This window comes from Argopecten irradians, chromosome 2 (genome assembly GCF_041381155.1).
Source record: "Argopecten irradians isolate NY chromosome 2, Ai_NY, whole genome shotgun sequence".
In the NCBI taxonomy this organism is placed as follows: domain Eukaryota; kingdom Metazoa; phylum Mollusca; class Bivalvia; order Pectinida; family Pectinidae; genus Argopecten; species Argopecten irradians.
In genome coordinates this window covers 19,305,783-19,321,769 of record NC_091135.1, presented here as the reverse complement: position 1 = coordinate 19,321,769, position 15,987 = coordinate 19,305,783, and the positions used below count along the sequence as shown (strand labels likewise).

Below are 15,987 nucleotides of genomic sequence, written 5' to 3'. Positions count from 1 at the left end.
GATCTTGCTGTTGAAGAATTCTTTTAATCAATACCTTTTTACATGTCAGTTTAGATATAAGATAAAATGAAAGATATATTAAACAGATTAAATATTAATGTTATATAGAACAAATTATTGACCTTTGTATATTATAGGGCCATACTATCTCCTGACCAAATAAAACCAATAACAGCTAATGTGAAAAGCATTGTTACCAAGAGAACTGCTGGTAAGTATAGAAGAACATTGTTACCATGAGAACTACTTGTAATTAAAAGTATTAGAATTTGGTGCCAAAATATTTTAAAATATCTCATTGCTCCATACTACTCTCATATCATCTACCTGGATTTCTGATAATCACATGATCATAAATCTTATGATTTCTTATTAAATTTACTTTTCTGTTGAATTAATTACTGTTTTCAAAACTTTCACGTAACTCCAAATATTCATATGCAAAAACACTGTCTTTTAACTCTTCCAAACTAACTGTTTTACACTAAATCTTGACCTGTTAAAAATTATTCCTTTTCCCAATTGAACTGTTTGATCACAATAATTCAAATAAATATTGAAAATCCTGCTATCCTTTAACAGGATTTATGAAAGCTTGTGAAGAGTTGAAGAAACACCAGGTTCGTCTGGCTGAGCAGACACAGGAGAACACAGAGGATGATGAGGATGAGGATGAGGATTCAAAGGATGATGAACAATCGAGCAGTGGCAGGATGGATGAAAGGATGAACTTGGAAGATGAGGAAGAAGAGGATGTAAATGGACACGACGGTGGTAATTTGGAAGTGAGCTCCACGAGTCTCAGTCCGCCCAAGAAACGGCTCTGTCTCAAGGTACTGTAAACTGTAACTGAAGTGTCCTAGAGAGAATAACAGATGAGTATTATAATGAGGCTACTTAGACTCTTTTTATGAAGTTTGGTTTTCTTTATCATACTATTATCATTAAAGGCCATTTAAGAATGTGTTAGGTTGATGGAGTGAAGGAATAACAAAGAACTCACGACCAGTACCTGGCAACTGCCCCACATCATATCATAACCGCATGGGTTTCAAAATCGCAGATCAGAGGTGGATGCTTTTTGATAATTAAATAATTTAACCTCTTGGTCACCAAGACCCCTCATTTATTATGGTATTCAAGAGACAATAAGTATGTAAATCATTACAAAAATATTTGTAAGCTTAACCTTTTAGATACACACATATGTAGAATTTTTGTTAAAATATGTTTATTTTTATTTCACCACAATTAGTGGTATCTAAATAAGATGATTTAATGAAAAAATGTTACAAACATTTCTATTTTCATAGGCATCAACACCTGAGGATGCTAACATTGTCACGTCCAGTGAGGATAAAATTAACATTCCAAAGGTTGCCACAGCTACAGTCGCTGTCCAAACAACAAAAAAGGTTAATTTCTTGATATATTTAAAGTTCTGAGGAATAAGTTAATCTCATACAGGAAATGAAAAAATTAAATTAAATATATCTTTTGATGCTTCTCTGGAAAGAAATGAAAATCATGTAAACAGGTATGTTCTGATTGAGTAAAGAAATTAACATTAACATCAAGATTTGACTAGATTCGAGTAAAGAAATTAACATCAACATCAAAATTTGACTAGATTCGAGTAAAGAAATTAACATCAAAATTTGACTAGATTCGAGTAAAGAAATTAACATAAACATCAAAATTTGACTATCTAAAGATTATTTTAAATGTGTAATTTCACAACTTTGAACTAGTTTGAAAGCTATCTTTGTACATTCTTGTCATGTATTGGATTATCAATTCTTTGTTAATTGTTATCGGGAATTTATGTGGAAATGAATGGAAAATTTTGATTTTTCAGAACACGAAATCACAACATTGTCAAACAGATAGTCAAGCAGAAACGCTGCCTTCTACGTCTGAATCGGAATCTTTACCTACTCCAAAAACAGTTAACATAGTGTGTTCTGAAGCCCAAGGCTTGTCTAAGTGCTCCTGTGATGAAAAGTACAATAAAGTGTTCAATGACTTCAAAGAAAGACTGGACAAAGACCATAAGGAAGAAAGGGAGAAATTATTAAAAGATCAGTCAGATAGGGTAAGTAGATGATGTTAAAGATGCCCATAGAGGAAAGGTTGGGGGATGTCGATGGTGTTAAAGATCTACAAAGAGGAAAGGTTGAGGCAAGTAGATGATGTTAAAGATTTCCAAAGAGAAAAGATTGGGGCAAGTAGATGATGTAAAAGATTTCCAAAGAGAAAAGATTGGGGCAAGTAGATGATGTTAAAGATTTCCAAAGAGAAAAGATTGAGGCAAGTAGATGATGTTAAATATTTCCAAAGAGAAAAGATTGAGGCAAGTAGATGATGTTAAAGTATCCAAAGAAAAGGTTGGGCAAGTAGATGATGTTAAAGATTTCCAAAGAGAAAAGGTTGGACGAGTAGATGATGTTAAAGATCTACAAAGAGGAAAGATTGGGGCAAGTAGATGATGTTAAAGATCTACAAAGAGGAAGGATTGAGGCAAGTAGATGATGTTAAAGATCTTCATAGAGGAAAGGTTAAGGCAAGTAGATGATGTTAAAGTATCCAAAGAAAAGGTTGGGCGAGTAGATGATGTTAAAGATCGCCATAGCGGAAAGGTTGAGCCAAGTAGATGATGTTAAAGTATCCAAAGAAAAGATTGGGGCAAGTAGATGATGTTAAAGATTTCCATAGAGAAAAGATTGAGGCAAGTAGATGATGTTAAAGTATCCAAAGAAAAGGTTGGGCGAGTAGATGATGTTAAAGATCGCCATAGCGGAAAGGTTGAGCCAAGTAGATGATGTTAAAGATCTCTAAAGAAAATGATGGGGCAAGTAGATGATATTAAAGATTTCCATAGAAAAAAGGTTAGGGCGAGTAGATGATGTTAAAGATTTTCATAGAGGAAAGGTTAAGGCAAGTAGATGATGTTAAAGATCTTCATACAGGAAAGGATATGACAAGTAGATGATGTTAAAGATCTCCAAAGAGGAAAGGTTGAGGCAAGTAGATGATGTTAAAGATTTCCATAGAGAAAAGATTGGGGCAAGTAGATGATGTTAAAGATCTCCAAAGAGGAAAGGTTGAGGCAAGTAGATGATGTTAAAGATTTCCATAGAGAAAAGATTGGGGCAAGTAGATGATGTTAAAGATCTACAAAGAGGAAGGATTGAGGCAAGTAGATGATGTTAAAGATCTTCATAGAGGAAAGGTTAAGGCAAGTAGATGATGTTAAAGTATCCAAAGAAAAGGTTGGGCGAGTAGATGATGTTAAAGATCGCCATAGCGGAAAGGTTGAGCCAAGTAGATGATGTTAAAGATCTCTAAAGAAAATGATGGGGCAAGTAGATGATGTTAAAGATCTTCATAGAGGAAAGGATATGACAAGTAGATGATGTTAAAGATCTCCAAAGAGGAAAGGTTGAGGCAAGTAGATGATGTTAAAGATTTCCATAGAGAAAAGATTGGGGCAAGTAGATGATGTTAAAGATCTACAAAGAGGAAGGATTGAGGCAAGTAGATGATGTTAAAGATCTTCATAGAGGAAAGGTTAAGGCAAGTAGATGATGTTAAAGTATCCAAAGAAAAGGTTGGGCGAGTAGATGATGTTAAAGATCGCCATAGCGGAAAGGTTGAGCCAAGTAGATGATGTTAAAGTATCCAAAGAAAAGATTGGGGCAAGTAGATGATGTTAAAGATTTCCATAGAGAAAAGATTGAGGCAAGTAGATGATGTTAAAGTATCCAAAGAAAAGGTTGGGCGAGTAGATGATGTTAAAGATCGCCATAGCGGAAAGGTTGAGCCAAGTAGATGATGTTAAAGATCTCTAAAGAAAATGATGGGGCAAGTAGATGATGTTAAAGATTTCCATAGAAAAAAGGTTAGGGCGAGTAGATGATGTTAAAGATTTTCATAGAGGAAAGGTTAAGGCAAGTAGATGATGTTAAAGATCTTCATAGAGGAAAGGATATGACAAGTAGATGATGTTAAAGATCTCCAAAGAGGAAAGGTTGAGGCAAGTAGATGATGTTAAAGATTTCCATAGAGAAAAGATTGGGGCAAGTAGATGATGTTAAAGATCTCCAAAGAGGAAAGGTTGAGGCAAGTAGATGATGTTAAAGATCTCCAAAGAGGAAATGTTGAGGCAAGTAGATGATGTTGAAGATTTCCATAGAGAAAAGATTGGGGCAAGTAGATGATGTTAAAGATCTCCAAAGAGGAAAGGTCGAGGCAAGTAGATGATGTTAAAGATCTTTAAAGAAAATGTTGGGGCAAGTACATGATGTTAAATATATCCATAGAAAGAAGGTTAGGGTAAGTAGAGCATGTGGATGGTGTTAGAATTCTCTGGAGGACATTGTTTACAGAAGTTTATATCTAAGCAAACAAAGCTGTTTATTTAAATTGTTTTGTTTTATTGTATTTCACTCTTATTTTCTTATTGAATGAACGAGAAATATGAGAGTTTGTTTGACTTTACAGTTACAGAAAGATTTTAATGAAGATAAACAGTTAGCTGTGTCACGGGCAATAAACAATATGCAGCGGGAGGTGGACCGCATGAAGCGACAGACAGAGGAAAGATGTAAACAAGAATATATGGAAGAAATGAAAAAATTAGCCCAGAAACATAAAGAAGCAACCTCAATGACCAAGAAAAAACAATGGGTACGTAGTCAATAAACTATTGAAATTACAGTGCATGTTAATACAAAAATAACTTATCAGAAAATGATCTAATGACAATGTTGATAACAATACATGTCATTGTTAATCATGTTATATCAGGTATTTATTAAATATCTTTAATAACTTAACGAGATTTGATAATTAAAAGATGGTCTAAACTTTATGTAGTTCTTTAGAAGACAAAATGAAAGTAAGTGTGCATTTTGTTGCAGAATATTCTTTTTGTTATGTCATCTCGTACATATGAACATGTATTTGCGTGTAAGCATTGTGTTTGACAACTTTTAAAGCATCTTACCGCTGCGGTTGAGATTCTCCAGTTTCACCCTCAAGGGGTTTTCAGATTCTATCAATCGTACTGAACTCGATTTACTGCCTTGCTACATATAAGACTGTATGAATGTAAATTTATCTAGTTATATGAGTTATATATATTACAACTTGCAGTGTTACAACTGTGAAGAGGAAGCCATGTACCATTGTTGTTGGAATACGTCCTACTGTAGTGTTAAATGTCAACAAGACCACTGGCATAAAGAACACAAGCGTGTTTGTCGACGGAAACGTTGACTTTCTCCATCATCCAAAGTGCATACTCCTTCATGGCCAGCACAGATATGACTCATTACCGCCATACTGGCGTCTGTCATCGTACAGTCATCGCTCGTCGTCCATCGCCTCCATCATTGCCTCTGTCAAAGGATCATCTCATAAGATTCTCGCCTTCATCACCAGGGTCATTGTACAATCTCATCACATCGATTGCTGTTTCACTTTAGGCACCAGGATCATCTTAGGACATGGTTAAATCATTCCTAGAGAGACAACACAAGCCATAATGTTCAACTCTGTAATTGTGTCTATTTCACAATATAAAAAAAAATTCATTTAAATTTTTAGGAAAAGTAAAGTGATATTTGGCAGAGTTGATTTTTACCAGACAGTTTCAAATTTTGTTAATTTCTCTGTCAGTAATTGTGATGAAACATTAGTGAAAATTGAAAGACACATTAGTGAAAATTGAAAGACACAACTTTTCCATAAGTTCCTAAAAGAAAGGGTGTTTTGTTTAATATTTGATTATCAATGTAACAAACCATAAGTGATTTTTATTCTACGATATATATACATATAGTTTTCTGACATTGTGAACATTCAGCATATTGAAATAGTTAATTAAAAACTACCACATTAGCTATTTGAACTGTCTATATTTTTTGTCATATTGTTTCTCCTCATCATGTATTTATAACTTTAGCACTTGTAATTTGAGACCTGCTGTCTTTAATGATGAATCTGTTTTAATTGTCTACACAAAATTGAAAAACAAAGATAATTAAAGCAGGTAAAGTTATGGAATAGACAGTTAATATAAATCTTGTGGTTCTATTTGTAAGTTACCACCATGCGTCTACAAAATTTTGTTTAATAGATCTGATAAATGCTTCAGTAGGGTTTTGTTCTTAGTAGCATATCTTTTGTTTTTAGTTTTCAATATAAATTTCCACACCATTCCTGTGTGTTGTTGTTGCAGCTGAATCTCGTGCATAGGAATTGGCAGAAAAGTCATATGTGCAATTATTTAGAAGTTTTATAGGTTTATGTATTAATAGAAAATCATTTTGATAAGACTTCATAATAGGAAAAAACTGATCATAGTTAGGGGTATGACCATGGAATGTACCTGGTACATGTTTTACAGGACCAAATATGTTATAGTGATCATCATTTGCGTGTAAATATGTATATATGTAAGTGTTTGCTACCATCCATTTTAAATCAACATTGGGAATCTACTTTTTGTGGGTGGTTAACTATGTGCAATTGCTCTTGTACAGATATGTGTCATGATACAGTGAATACAATACAAGAAAACTGATAATTTAATAGTTGATATTGGTTTGCCTATGCATGGCATGAACTCGTCTTTGATTAAGTAAGTCGTCAAAATGTTGGTACATCAAAATTACAGATTTTATAATACTGTAATGTTATCAGTTATATATTTAGATTTATTTGAAATGAAAACAATACATTATTTGTAATCAATATCAATTTACTAGAAGTCTTTTCAGAATTCAAAATGTCCATATTTAAGAAAATCCTTTTGTATGTTTTTGTATATGATTGTAAATCGGTGTAAAATTTCATTTGTAGTATATATTTACATTTTTACATTTGTTATTCTATTGCCTGATAAAACGCTTAATTTGGTATTTATGATTTTGGAGATTGTGATAAAAATATGCATATTCTGCATTGTTAAGCCCTAAAGTCTAGAAAGAACTTTTGCATAACACAATGAGCTTATATTTATTATGCTTTATCAATATGTTTAGTTAAACAGTTTACCATGTATGTGTTGAAACCATGGGTCATATCATTCATTATCGTAAATATACCTACCAATGTTCCAGTGTTTGAATAAAAGATTGTATCACTTTGGTACATTTTATGACCCAAGTTTAAATTTTGATATATTTTATTTCATAATATCATGTTAAAGTTTGTGAATATTGTTTAATGTTCTTTTCACTTTTTGATAGGGAAATCACCTGGTGTGTATACGATTATTAACTTGGTAGATACTGAGTTGAGCATTATAAGTGTGTTTAGTTTTAAATAATGCTGCCCATTTTGATTGTGAACATGAATTGAATCTAGTCACCAAGAATGTTTTAATTTACGTAATGTAGAAATCATCTATCATACAATAGATTTATTGTGCTGTGAAGCAAGGATACAGACTGATACTATGGTAGCTGACATTGTTTTCATTTCCTACTTATGACACTTGGAGTACTGGAGCATATATTTTTTCATCACTCTAGCCCCTTGATTCCTCAAAGAATGTTTTTAACTAAATTTCAACCAAGATTGTAGAATACCATTAAATAACAAACTTTGAGTTTCAGGAACATTATTTAAATGACAAGGACACTACCTGTTTTTAGAAAGTCCTTATAAGCTCTTTAGCTACTTAATTTCTTGAGAAATTTATACAAACTTCATACAAACTTTAATATTAATGATTTTTGATGTAAAAAAAACCCACTCAAGGTCTGTTTGCATTTTAGTTTAACGTTGGTTTACTAAGTTAAATAAAGGTTTTGGCATATATACATGTATGTATATATACAATGTACCTGTATTTAAAATTTCTATATAGTAAACATGGTACTTGAATAGAACTAAATTTTTTGATTGAAAGAAAAGAGATTTCAATCTTGACCTTTATTTTTTTCACAGTAATCAAACAAACTAATCATCTATGGTATAATGAGCAGTTGAGAAGAAAACCAAAGTAATGAATTAGTGCTAAATATTGAAGTTGCCAGGTATATTAATTATATCCTTTGTGATTTTCAGCTTGGGTATAAAAAACCTGGCTAAGTCAGAATTGTGCAGTTTGACAGAAAAAATATAAAATAACAATTACTGCTTTTAAAAGAAAGATCAAAAATTAAAATTTGGATAAAAAATTCTGATCATAAAACACAAATAAGTAGTTTTGAGGCTTATTTATTTAATCATAATTCTAGAATATTACAATAAAAAATAATTTCTTAGAGACAATGCTATAAACAATGCTGGGCTAGCTAGCCGAACATTTATCAAAATTTAAAACATATGAAAAAAACCCACTGTAAATAAGAGACATTTACAGATGTTACAGGAACACCGTGATCCTGACTGGTGAATGTCCATCTGGCACCAATAAACGGATTCCAACAGATTAGGTAATTACCCCAAATATTCTAAAGGTGTCAAGCTATTTCACTTCATTTATTGGTTTCATAAAAACTATCTTTGATAACCTTGACAATATGTAGGGATCATTTCTTTACATAGAAAATGTACATGTATTTCAGAAATATTGATGTTATGAAAGTCGTGGCTGATTAAACAGAGAATGTTCAGATTTGTATACCACAAGCAAAGTTTTGAAGGATATTTTTGCCTTTTTGGGGGTAAAAACACACTTAGTTTCTATTAGAAATTCTTATCTGGTTTAGGGCTATTGATAATCCAAACTTGTGTTAGAGTTGGGGGACATAAGATCTTGTATACTGTTATTCATGATGTCATACTTTTTAAATATTGACCAAAGTGACTTACTTTTGATAGCTATACCACACTTACAATAAATGGCAATTATTCTGGATTATTTCTTTATAAGATTAAGTTTACTTGGGTGGTTAATATAAGTTATTTGTTACGTAATACAAAAATATTTCATGTTCAACGATAAAAAACTAGAAATTTCCCGTGATCTTTTAACAATATTGAAATAGTGATAAAAATGAGTTGGCAGCATGTGAAAAGCCTAATAGAAGATGTTTCCCCTACTCAAAATATGTGCCATACTTCACAGATGTTACATCCATACAAAATTAAATTTTGCATCGTACCTGGTAATGTGAATATGTTGTTTCTTTGTGAGACATTTTAATCAGGACTAAATTATTACAAGATGACCACAGACACACACTCCTTGTCTCATCCTTGCTGCCGCTGATGAAATATGACAACTTTTCTAAGGTGTTAGAGATATTTCTATCTTTGTAGCGTTTTTCTTTTAGGGAGAACTCTTTATAATGTGGTAATGCATCAAAGTTGAGAAAATAGTTCCCAGACTTTTTAATGCGTCGCATAACTGTTATTTTTATATTCATTTTATTTTACTTTCAATTTAATCCTGCCTTTGGAAATTAACAGTTTCTTAAATAGCACAGACATTAGCAACAGCTTAAATATAGATTATTTTACCAACCGTGAAATTGTATCTCAATGAATTTTAGGTAGGATGTGGTGTTTTTCATTACATGACAACAGTTTAAATTAAAAAAGAAGCATACTTCTTAGCAATTGCATTTACAGATAAAGAGAGGAATCTGTGTTAATTATAAAAAAAATCAATGACACTAGTCAAAGCATTCATTTCTGTGGTCTCGGATTATTCCATAGGGTGATGAGAATTGAAAATGTATAGGTATCCATTTTTAATACCGGTATTCTAGATTTATGTCATAAGGCAGTTGATTTATACATTGAAATCTGGGCTGGATTGTGACTATGTTATACTTTTTATTTTATGTCTCTAGGTTCTTTAGCATGCTAAGAGTATATATGTAATTATATACGAAAAAAAACTCAAATACTATGCGTTTTCATGAATGTTATTTCAATATAAAATACAAATTATCATGCATTGATGTAAAGAAAAGGAAACAAATTTCCACACCATTTTTATTTTGATTATGCAAAGATGAAAAGCCGTTAAAATGATTTTTATGTTATATATATGATATTATTCAGGCTTTGTTGATCTACGATAGTTTAAAATTTGCAATTAAATTGGTTTAACATATTGTAATTTAGATTTTATTTCTATCTGTGTTCGATGCTTTTACAGTACATATTTATCATAAAATGGTCAAACTGATAACTTGTATTGGGATTTTTCATTACACAGAGTTGCGATCCATGTTGAGCAAATATTGGTTGTTATGGTGATATTGGTTGTTATGGTGATATTTGAATGGGAATATTTAATTATTTTACAAAAGTTACACTACTCCCACAAACAAAAGACATGTTAATCTCTGATGACCAAAAAAGATAAGAGTCATAACTCGGAAAAAGGTGTACATGTATGCAATTTGTTGCTATGTAGATTATACCCATATATATATACTGTATAAGGCTTATTGCCAGCATGTTTCATTGAAATCCTTTCAGTAATTTCGGAGAAGTAGCAGTTTAATTATTTTGTAGTAAAGCGACATCTGTTTAAAGGATTTTGCCACCAAATTTCGTTGAAATCCCTCCTGTATATTAGGAGGAGTAGTCTGTCGGTCATTGTGTCTGCAGATGGTCAAACCACAGGTGTTCGTTTCTAATATAGGTATAAGTATAATACTGGGTCCTTGACCCAGTATTATACTTATACTTATATTAGAAACGAGCACCTGTGGTCAAACTGAATCCAGTATACTACCTTCGCATACACCCATATCTGCTCAGAGGAACAATGCATTATGAAATGACCGATATAACTAATTTTGTCATTCAAAAGTGTGGAGATGAAAATTAAGTAGGTCAAAATGAAGAATGAAATCAGGAATGTAGAAGAAACAATCAATTTAAAAAAAGGATAAAATAGAAGAGGTATAAAAAAGAAAAGTTCACTACACCTAATTAAAGAGGAATCGCACATACTATAAAGAAGAAAGATGAAAGAAATGTATACAAAATGTTAGATTTGAGTAATAAAAATGCATTTTAATTTTAATTTAAGATAAAAGCTCCATTTAACGTTCATGCTCTCGGAATGGCATTAAAACTTACTCCATTGATGAAGGAGGGATGGGAGAACAAATTATGTTAACAACAAGAAGTGAAAGCTGGTACAGACTTTACTTACCTAGACAGTCACATCTTCTGCTTACAGTCCTCGGTACCCCGGCATACGACGGATCATTATAATGTGATCGGGTGGAAGGACGGCTTTGTACTATATATATAGCAGCGTGTTTTTAGCTCACCTGGCCCGAAGGGCCGGTGAGCTTATGTCATGGTGCGGCGTCCGTCGTCCGTCCGTCGTCCGTCCGTCAACATTTCCTTTAAATCACTACTAGTCATAGAGTTCTGCATAGATTGTTACCAAATTTGGCCACAAACATCCTTGGGGGAAGGGGAACAGAACTTGTATAAATTTTGGCTCTAACGCCCCGGGGGCAGGAGGGGCGGGGCCCAATATAGGGGAAATAGAGGTTAATCCTATAAATCGCTACTTGTCCTTGAGTTCTGCATAGATTGTAACCATATTTGGCCACAAACATCCTTGGCGGAAGGGGAACAGAACTTGTGTAAATTTTGGCTCTGACCCCCTGGGGGCAAGAGGGGCGGGGCCCAATAGGGGAAATAGAGGTAAATCCTATAAATCGCTACTTGTCCTAGAGTTCTACATGAATTGTAACCACATTTGGCCACAAACATCCTTGGGGGAAGGGGAACAGAACTTGTATAAATTTTGGCTCTGACGCCCCGGGGGCAGGAGGGGCGGGGCCCAATATAGGGGAAATAGAGGTAAATCCTATAAATCGCTACTTGTCCTTGAGTTCTGCATGGATTGTAACCATATTTGGCCACAAACATCCTTGGCGGAAGGGGAACAGAACTTGTATAAATTTTGGCTCTGACCCCCTGGGGGCAAGAGGGGCGGGGCCCAATAGGGGAAATAGAGGTAAATCCTATAAATCGCTACTTGTCCTAGAGTTCTGCATGGATTGTAACCACATTTGGCCACAAACATCCTTGGGGGAAGGGGAACAGAACTTGTATAAATTTTGGCTCTGACCCCCCGGGGGCAGGAGGGGCGGGGCCCAATAGGGGAAATAGAGGTAAATCCTATAAATCGCTACTTGTCCTTGAGTTCTGCATGGATTGTAACCATATTTGGCCACAAACATCCTTGGCGGAAGGGGAACAGAACTTGTGTAAATTTAGGCTCTGACCCCCTGGGGGCAAGAGGGGCGGGGCCCAATAGGGGAAATAGAGGTAAATCCTATGAATTGTTCTTGTCCTACAGTTCTGCATGGATTGTAACCACATTTGGCCACAAACATCCTTGGGGGAAGGGGAACAGAACTTGTATAAATTTTTGCTCTGACCCCCTGGGGGCAGGAGGGGCGGCGCCCAATAGGGGAAATAGAGGTAAATCCTATAAATCGCTACTTGTCCTTGAGTTCTGCATGGATTGTAACCATATTTGGCCACAAACATCCTTGGCGGAAGGGGAACAGAACTTGTGTAAATTAAGGCTCTGACCCCCTGGGGGCAAGAGGGGCGGGGCCCAATAGGGGAAATAGAGGTAAATCCTATGAATTGTTCTTGTCCTACAGTTCTGCATGGATTGTAACCACATTTGGCCACAAACATCCTTGGGGGAAGGGGAACAGAACTTGTATAAATTTTTGCTCTGACCCCCTGGGGGCAGGAGGGGCGGCGCCCAATAGGGGAAATAAAGGTAAATCCTATAAATCGCTACTTGTCCTAGAGTTCTGCATGGATTGTAACCAAATTTGGCCACAAACATCCTTGGGGGAAGGGGAACAGAACTTGTATAAATTTTGGCTCTGACCCCCCGGGGGCAGGAGGGGCGGGGCCCAATAGGGGAAATAGAGGTAAATCCTTTAAATCGCTACTAGTCATAGAGTTCTGCTTGGATTGTAACCAAATTTGGCCACAAACATCCTTGGGGAAAGGGGAACAGAACTTGTATAAATTTTGGCTCTGGCCCCCCGGGGGCTGGAGGGGTTGGGCTCAATAGGGGAAATAGAGGTAAATCCTTTAAATCGCTTCTAGTCATAGAGTTCTGCACGTATTGTAACCAAATTTGGCCACAAACATCCCCGGGGGAAGGGAAACAGAACTTGTATAAATTTTTGCTCTGACACCCTGGGGGCAGGAGAGGTGGAGCCCAATAGGGGAAATAGAGGTAAATCCTATAAATCGCTACTTGTCCTAGAGTTTTGCTTGGATTGTGACCAAATTTGGCCATAAACATCCTTGGGGGAAGGGGAACAGAACTTTGGCTCTGACCCCCTGGGGGCAGGAGGGGTGGGCCCCAATAGGGGACTTAGAGGTTAATATTAAAATTCCTTCAGAAAAAAAACATTGAACCTGTATTCAGAACATTACTTGGCATTACAAACCAGGTGAGCGATACAGGCCCTCTGGGCCTCTTGTTTTAAATACTACATAGAAACCCTTTATGGACATTTTTAGTCTAGTTTGTGTGTATTGAATTGACATTATGTGCTTGAACGTTTTAGGAAATGCGCAGCGGAAAATTTTCTAGAATGAAGTACGAAAAATGTGCAGGAGGACCCTTTTTTCTTTCAAATAAGCATTTTTAGAAAATTTCAGTCGGCGAAAATGGGGGGGCAAAAAGACATGTTTGCCCCCCGTCCTCAGTTCCCCCCCTGCCCTCCCCCCCCCCCCGCTTCCTACGCCCCCCTGCCGCCCCCCCCCTCCCCTTCCTTCGCCCCCTGCATAAATACAAAATATGAAGTACGTAAACACATCATAGGAAAAACATGATGAAGTACGTAAATACAAAATTAAATACGTACGGCACACATATCTTATGCATCCTAGGGAAAAAAGAAAATATGAAATACATAAATACAAAATATAAATACGTACGCACATAACTTATGCATCCTATGAAGAACAAATATGAAATATAGGTAAATATATAATCTGCATACTAGGAAGATATGAAATACGTTTTGCGTAGTATGACAATTGATAGCAAATGCTTATAAAAAACGCGTTTCATAGACTTAGCTTTACCGGTCAATGTTATCGCATGAAGATCAACATGTCGTAAGCTCCGTAAACATACTGAGGTACATGTATATGATCTTATATAGCTGTCGATGATATACTGGACGGAGACGAAGACAATGGTCACGAAGGATGGTTGATTCGTTTAAAATGGAAGTGCCCTCGTACTTTGTATCTTCTAGAAAAGAAAAGAAAACGTGGAAATTTATGACCAAATACGTTGTACAAGAATAAATACAGATATATATCAAAGTTCAATTTTCAGATATTATGCAATGAATATAGGTGACACACGTAGAAAATACTGAGTAACGAATACAGTCAATTGACCACCATTCGAAATATACGTAACAAAATCGAAAAATAATAAATTATCGAAGTAAGAATAATAAGTAGGGAAACACAAAGCAAACCGAAAATATCCTCAAGGTACATTTCCAAAATGTTTGATGTATTTAGAATAATGACGCTATCAGACTCAAAACGTGACTTGAAAAAATCCATCAGAAAATTTAAGGTTGTATGAATGATAGATGTTAATGCATTAAAAGAGATAAATATATTTTTACCATTTTAACTATTTGATCTGACCCCGCAGTGCACCGATTGTACGTATTTAACACGAACCAACACGAACGAACTCTTCCAAACTCTTCATTACGATGGGGGAAGTGCAATCTGACTAAAATACAGATCCTAATACCCACTACGTTCAGTAGGATCTGTATTATAAATAAGATTGGGGGAAGTGATACAGGTAATAAATATATGGTTACCGAAAAAAGCAATACAAAATTATAGTAAATACTGGTGATGAATTCCGACACGTATAATTAAACAACTGAACATAACATATTATAGCTGTATGAAACCGAACATAACATACCTGTATGAAACTAAACATAACATACATGTATGAAACTGAACATAACATACCTGTATGAAACTGAACATAATATACATGTATGAAACTGAACATAACATACCTGTATGAAATGATAATAAGTACATGTATTAGGTGAGAAGTTAAATGCAAATTTCACGCACAGGAGAACAAATAACTACTATTGTAGCAGAAAAGATATCACCTTCTGGAAAAATCAATCAGAATTATAAGGCGATCTCCGTCTTTTCCGTTATTAAGGAAAACAAAGGGAATGAAAGGATATGAGAAGAAAAGTTGGTCATTTTGTATACAGGGGGAGCGAGAAGCAGACGGGATAAATGGGCAAAGCATCTAGTCTGCATAAGACGCCATCTGAAGATCTAGTGGTAACTTCTTTATATTTTTGCCGGGTTTTCTAAACAAAACGACTGATTCGGACTGGGCAAAGCATCTAGTCTGCATAAGACGCCAGCTGAAGATCTAGTGGTAACTTCTTTATATTTTTGCCGGGTTTTCTAAACAAAACGACTGATTTGGACAGATTTACGTATGATGTTTTATCAAAAATCAATATTCTCTTTCTTAGTTTCTTCTCTTTTACAGAAAGAACATAGATACGTTCTTCGTAAGGAAGTTACTCAGTATTTGTATGTACATGTACTTTATTACAACTAGTATATAATATGACTAAAGCCTAGGATATTATTGTGTCAAATCGTATTCCGATATTGGTTCTATATATATATATAGTGTAGTATGTTAACCCATCACGTGATACCTATTTTTAAAACACAATCACATGACTTTGCAAAGTAAATCATTTCCGTTAGCCTAAAACCAAGGTTCGCTTCCTGGATGACAGTTCTAGTTATAATCGAGCACTTGCAATTATCATTATATGTAATTCACTATTTGTATATTAAAATGTAGTATTTTGTTAACAGATGTATAAAGCACTGTTTATTTCTGTCTATTTGAAATATCATTAAACTGTGGGTGTTAATAGTTACATGCATTCATATATTATACATTAA

General features: G+C 34.7%; 1 protein-coding gene across 3 annotated transcripts in view; it reads left to right on the top strand.

Moving 5' to 3' along the window:
• Positions 1-10,082, top strand: part of LOC138314732 (zinc finger MYND domain-containing protein 11-like) — a 28,044-nt gene extending 17,962 nt beyond the window's left edge. For all 3 annotated transcript variants that reach the window (XM_069255220.1, XM_069255219.1, XM_069255221.1), the window contains 6 exons: positions 138-211; positions 583-833; positions 1,314-1,415; positions 1,859-2,095; positions 4,504-4,689; positions 5,158-10,082. In XM_069255220.1, coding sequence (XP_069111321.1) covers positions 138-211; positions 583-833; positions 1,314-1,415; positions 1,859-2,095; positions 4,504-4,689; positions 5,158-5,280 — 973 coding nt within the window. In that variant the 3' untranslated portion in view covers positions 5,281-10,082. The remainder of the gene's footprint in view (positions 1-137; positions 212-582; positions 834-1,313; positions 1,416-1,858; positions 2,096-4,503; positions 4,690-5,157) is intronic.
• Positions 10,083-15,987: the final 5,905 nt, after the last annotated feature.